Source organism: the organism of the source record quoted next, unplaced genomic scaffold (genome assembly GCF_019419815.1).
Source record: "Pyrus x bretschneideri cultivar Hongxiangsu unplaced genomic scaffold, Pyrus_bretschneideri_v1 Contig50, whole genome shotgun sequence".
Lineage (NCBI taxonomy): Eukaryota > Viridiplantae > Streptophyta > Magnoliopsida > Rosales > Rosaceae > Pyrus > Pyrus x bretschneideri.
This window is the reverse complement of record NW_025999788.1, coordinates 1-5,785: the sequence shown is the minus strand read 5'-3', so window position 1 is coordinate 5,785 and position 5,785 is coordinate 1. Positions and strand designations below refer to the sequence as shown.

Genomic DNA, 5,785 nt, shown 5'->3' with positions numbered 1-5,785 from the left:
TGAATTTGCCAACCAGTACTTGTTTGATTGGTACTGTAATGAGTATTACATAGTAATTCACATAGAGGATATGACTGATACATACACACAGACATGCATACATACATACACAGACTGATAGACCAAAAGATTACACATGAATGAAACTTTGGGAAAACAAATATTCCCAAAGAGATTACAAGTATTAAAGAATAACAAATCAAAAATTTTCACCAAAATATAACATTTTACACAGAAGTCATCACTGACTTGGGGAGAAAGGACTTAATAATTTTAAACCTTTTTAATCCATGCATGGTTGATTGATTGTTCTTCCTAAGGCTTTGGTGGTTCTGCAGCAGCAGATTCCTCCACCTTTGGAGGAGGAGCCTCAGCAGCAGCTTCGGGCTCGGTAGGTTTAGGTTTCTCAACCTCCTCCTCTTTCTTCTCCTCCACCACCACCTCTTCTTTCTTCTCTTCTTCGATAACTATCTCCTTTTCTTTTACAACACCACTTGTTTCCTCCACAGTTTTTGTTGCTTCTGCTGGCGGTGGCAGCGGCTCTACCGTTTCCTCAGTCACAATGAATGTTGAGACCTTCTCGAACACAAAGAAAACTGGACCTGAAACATAGGCTGGCCCATATTTTGAAGAGGCTTCTGATACTGTTTTGGATCCTGGGAATTCTGTTCATGCAAATATAGATTCAAACCAATTAATTAAATAATTAAAAACACAAGTGTTTTTGAAGAATTAAAACCAAAAATCGTTGAATATGATTTAAATAATTTACATACCAATTTTAGCCAACTCTTCAAGGAACTTGTGGACTGCTGCTGAGTACTTCTTCAATCCTGACTCTTTGCGCTCCTTAACCAAAATCTGTTAAATATGAAATTAAGTTAAAGAAAAAGAGTTTATTAGCACTTAAGTATTGGTTTATTAATTTACTCTTTTATTGTTTATCTCGTAAGTTGTCTTATGAACAAGATTTTTAGCATATACAGATACATACTCGTATGCAACTGGTGACAAGACATATTTTCTCATCTTATACGACAAGTTTCTAAATATCTTACCTTGATTTCAGCTGAGGAAGCTTCATATAATTCAATTACTTTTGGTTGAAGCTCAGCCTTCTTCTCTTCAAACTCCTTGGTTATTTCCTCCTGAAAACAGATGCATATACAGTTATATACCACAAATATCGATGAACCGTTTTATCCGTATGATCTTCTGCAGAAAATAAAATCATTTGACCTAAAAATCAGGAGAAAAAAAAAAAAAAAAAAAGACATATATATATATAAAACAAACCTTCGACTCATCAAAGGACTTGCAAGCCTCGGCAGCAGCAGCCTTTTTTGAACTGGTTTTGGTCTCAAACACCTTCTTGATCTTTGGAAGCACCTTTGTTTGCCAATAACCCATCTCTTCTACTCAAATATCCCTTAAACAAAGTCTAAAACCGAAAAACGAACAATCCGAAAATCAGAAAAACTCAAGTATCAGACCGAACTGGTTACCAAACGATCCTCTAAAGTTATGCAAACAAAAATACGGAAAATAAGTACGAAAATTTTGAAGCCTGCAAAAGCACAAAGAACTTGACGAAACTAAGCTAATAATAATCTCTATATCTTACCTACTTAATTGTGTGATTAATTCTCTTCCTTTCTCCTTCTCTTCTCCAATCAAACTCTCAAGGTCCACCTCAAGGCTCTATCACTGTAGCAGCCAACTGTCTCTCCAAAACTAATACCACAAAATCTTTAGAACCTGGCACATCAACATATAGACATATGCTACTCACACTTAAATACCCCTATAATTCCACTTTAATTGCCAAAATACCTAGTTATTCATTGATACCAGCCAACCTCCCCATGCAAATTGCCTAAACTACCCTCCGCCGTCGGTTTATAGAATTTAAAATATAAGGGCTATGACAGTCCACCAAAATTCACAGGTAGGTTTGGCCATTTTTTCACAATTCGATATGTGATTCAAGGCCAGGGTGGCGTGGTTGTAAATTTGTGGGGTATGTGGGAGAGATAGACTCACCTAGACTTGAAACATTATCGTGTTGTATTTCAAATCAATAATGTATTGTTGGTGAAAAAGTTAGAATATATGATAATACGTTATTAATTTAGAATATTATCACAATTGTGGTCTGGACATAAATTTCTTTCTTATATGCGGCGGTGTGTGTTTTTTAAGAGATGTAGGATTCGAATTTAATACCTCAAACACAATGAAAATAATTTTAACCACCTGAATTACAAATAATTAATGTGTATGATTAGTTTGAAGTATTTATATGATCGCAAATCATGGTCCGAGTGCATGTAAGTTTTTTTATGAAAATGTAGGGGGAAATTGTGGTGTGGGCCATGTAGGGGGAGGTGACAGCTGGCAATCACCTCAAGGGGGAGTAGATTTTATCAAATTGAAACGTGGGACCCTTGAAGGGTTTTCCCGATTTGGATGTTGATCTGTAAATTTAATTGTTAACGTGTATGGATCTTCTTCTTCTTCTTCCTTTGGCTTCACAGAAAATACTTGTCACGTGGCTTCGCTGGATATTTGGCAATCATGATTCACGCCGTCGATGACTGAGCAAATTTCTTCGAATAAAACCAACCCCCCATGGCCCCCCCATTTACAAATAATGCAGACAAAAATTCATGCCATGTTACTCTTTGTTTGATTGTATGTGGATACAAAAAAACCAACCATAAATTAAATTAAAAAATTTTAAAAATACAAATAATATACATGTGTGTGTGTACATAGCTGGGTAGCCTAGCTAGCATCCACATGGGGGTTAATTATAATTTTATTTATTTATTTCTTTTTTAGGGTTTGGAGGCCATAAGAAGGAGTGGGAAACAAGAAAACTGTGTATTGGTTTTGCAGTGGGGCTAAGACAGGTTTTGTATTGGTTTTTTAGCTGCATATGATTTGGTTTTGGTACCAGAATGGTTTAGTTTATGGTGTATATAACTGGATTTTTCCAAGTGCCACTGGTACAAGACATCATACATTTTGAATCATTGTTCTGATTTTTGTTGTAAGAATAATTGTATTTTTGTCTGAAGACCAACTAATTCGTTTTGCTCCTTTGAAAATTACAATGCAAACGTAACTAAACAAATCAAAGAACGAGTTTTTACACATATGTCAAACCATATTTTGTTGTTTAAATGACAGGTAAAATTGATTTTCAAGTTGAACTCTATTGAAACAGCATCCTTGAGTTTACCAAAAAGAGATTCTATGTATCATACATTTTCAGGGAGATGTCCTTTTTTTATATGTAACAGGGAGATATCCCAGGTGAGAACACCTTTCCAGAGGTTAGGGGATTTTTCAGAGAAAAAGATATTGATTTTTCTGTGAAACGTTCATCTTTTGCTAATCTGACGGCCACCCATTTGCCTACAAGAATTAATACTCGAGTTTAATCTGAGTGTCGGGAAATTCTCCAGCATCTCGTTGCTTATATCATCATGTAAGTATTTATCTCTCTTAACAGGAAAGTTGTACGCATATTCACCATATTTAACTATGAGTTCATGGTTGTCATAATTTTTTGAAGAGTTTGTAGTTCAGTTGGTTAATGATATTGATCCTTGCATCTGAGGTCCTGAATTCTATTCTCGCTTGACACTTTTATTAAAAAAAAAAGTGTGATATCCACACACTCATGTTTACTTCTTACGCACTTCTTTAATTTTTGGCCGTCATATCAGATAAAATAAAGAAAATTAACAAACAGAATTTAACAAGCAATGTGTGAGAAGTAAAAAGAGGCACACCCCTTTAAAAAATAGCAAAACTTTAACATCCCATTATAATTTATCTCCCTATCAAGAACGGTCAATCTTAATCCCACTAGGAAAAGGATCAAGATTATGGAGAGTCTAGTCAAAAATGTGATTTGATAATTTATTTCTTTATTTAGCAAGCTTAATCCAAATTTTCCTAATTATTATAACAAAGGGATGGTGAGCAGTCTCAGTGAGAAAGTGATTAATTGAAAATTAATATTGTATGATTATGATGATATTGTGGACTAAATGTTTTTGTTTTCCTTTATTTGTCTTGTTTCCTCTAGATTCAGATATTGACTTCTAACATTTGAAATCCTATTAGAACATGATAAATTATAAAACCTGAATCTAATCTCTAGGAAAATGTTCAAACCTTTATTCTTCTATAGATATTGGATGTTGCTATCCACACACCTCTTTTACTTTCCGCACACACCTCTTTTTACTTTCCGCACACACCTCTCAGTTTTTGACGTGGATTGAATGAATTGAAGATAATTAGATGACAAAAATTAAATTTTTAGAAGAAATATGAAGTAAAGTTTAAATTAACGGGACATTCGAACTCAAGTGTGGAAGGAGGAGTATACTGCTGGCCTGCTTGGCTAATGCCAGTTTTGTATTTGAACTTTTAAGTTTGAACAAAGAAGAAAATAGTATTTGCAAATCAGTTAATACATAGATCAAATATACACCTTATTAGCTCAGAATTATGTTTGATGCCTTAATAATGGCCTATAAACTATAAGGCAAGCAAATCAAAATTGTTTGGATTGAATATTAAATCTGTTAACAATTTTTAATTAGATTGGACTTCAAAAATAATTAAAAAAAAACGATTAACAGTTGTCAGTAAATTACTAAAAATTTATAAGAATCAAATCAAACCAAAAGCAATCTAATTATTTTGAGTATTAAAAGTTGCAATGTTGTTGTTTACGAGGTATCTTATGAAAGTTGGTGGATTTACAGAATTCTCCTTCAAGACAGACCCTCAAAGACCACAATTTAGGCCTTATTAATTTAGTTTTATGAAAAAAAATTAGTGAATAAAATTTATTATATTTGAATTAAAATAATGTTTTGTCCAAAAACAATTAGAATAATATATGATTATATTGTAATCCATATCCAATTATCCATTTATAATTTATTAGATCAGTGCTCAATCGGTAGGAGATGTGACGTCAATTGCCCTCATTTGTCTCCATATGATAATTTGGATGAAGTAGTGATAAAACAGGATGAAGTAAATTTGTAAGCGACATAGTTATTTGTGTCGTTTTCATACGCTATACCTTTACAATTTAAGGCCAGTTGTTTTTGTTATCCATTAAATATAGACGTCTTTGTTGAATGTCGGATTTTATCTATTGAATTTCTTTTTTGTCATTTCAATTGAAAGGAAAAAGGTTAAGTGGTCTTCGTCAATGGCTTGAGGAAGCACAAACATGATGAGAAGCAAAACCATTCAAGAAGACAAAGGATGACGTAGAGGGAAGCCTTTGAGTGCAAAACTCTATCGAAAATAACATAACATAATCAACTCTGTCACTCTGAAAACGAAAGTCATTGGCTTAGAACATTATTAGCCTTCACTAATTAATATTTTGCTTTGATTCCCCAAAGAGGAGAAATTCTTCGGTGCGTACAACAACGCTAAAAAATGGATGAAAGAGCTATATGCAGAGGGTCTCACCCGTTACTAGTGTGTTGTCTTATCCAACAGGTGATACGATAGACCTTAACCTCAAAAAGAAGCCTCTACTTCTCTCATTAAAGCAAACATGAAACCGTCAATCTGTCATCATGCATTTGTACAAACCATAATTCATGTCATAAAGTAGTTCATTTCATTAGTAAAATGGGTGAAAGTACAGTACAAACGTTTGAGCTCTAGTGAATTACCGATAGCTCTCGGTAACAAATTTTGCCGCATAAACTTGGCTCAAAATTGAGCTACAAAT

General features: G+C 33.8%; 1 protein-coding gene across 2 annotated transcripts; it reads right to left on the bottom strand.

Annotated features, from left to right (window-relative positions):
• Positions 1–1,783, bottom strand: LOC103953275 (plasma membrane-associated cation-binding protein 1). 2 transcript variants are annotated; one of them, XM_009365011.3, is made up of 5 exons: positions 1,625–1,783; positions 1,297–1,441; positions 1,059–1,148; positions 777–861; positions 1–665 (listed from the first exon to the last, which is right to left on the bottom strand). In XM_009365011.3, the coding sequence occupies exons 2-5, from the start codon at positions 1,408–1,410 to the stop codon at positions 316–318; spliced, it is 639 nt and encodes a 212-aa protein (XP_009363286.2). In that variant the 5' UTR covers positions 1,411–1,441; positions 1,625–1,783; the 3' UTR covers positions 1–315. The 2 variants fall into 2 exon arrangements, with proteins under 2 accessions (XP_009363286.2, XP_009363287.2); XM_009365012.3 differs by having other exon boundaries at positions 1,629–1,769.
• Between the last annotated feature and the right edge of the window lie 4,002 nt (positions 1,784–5,785).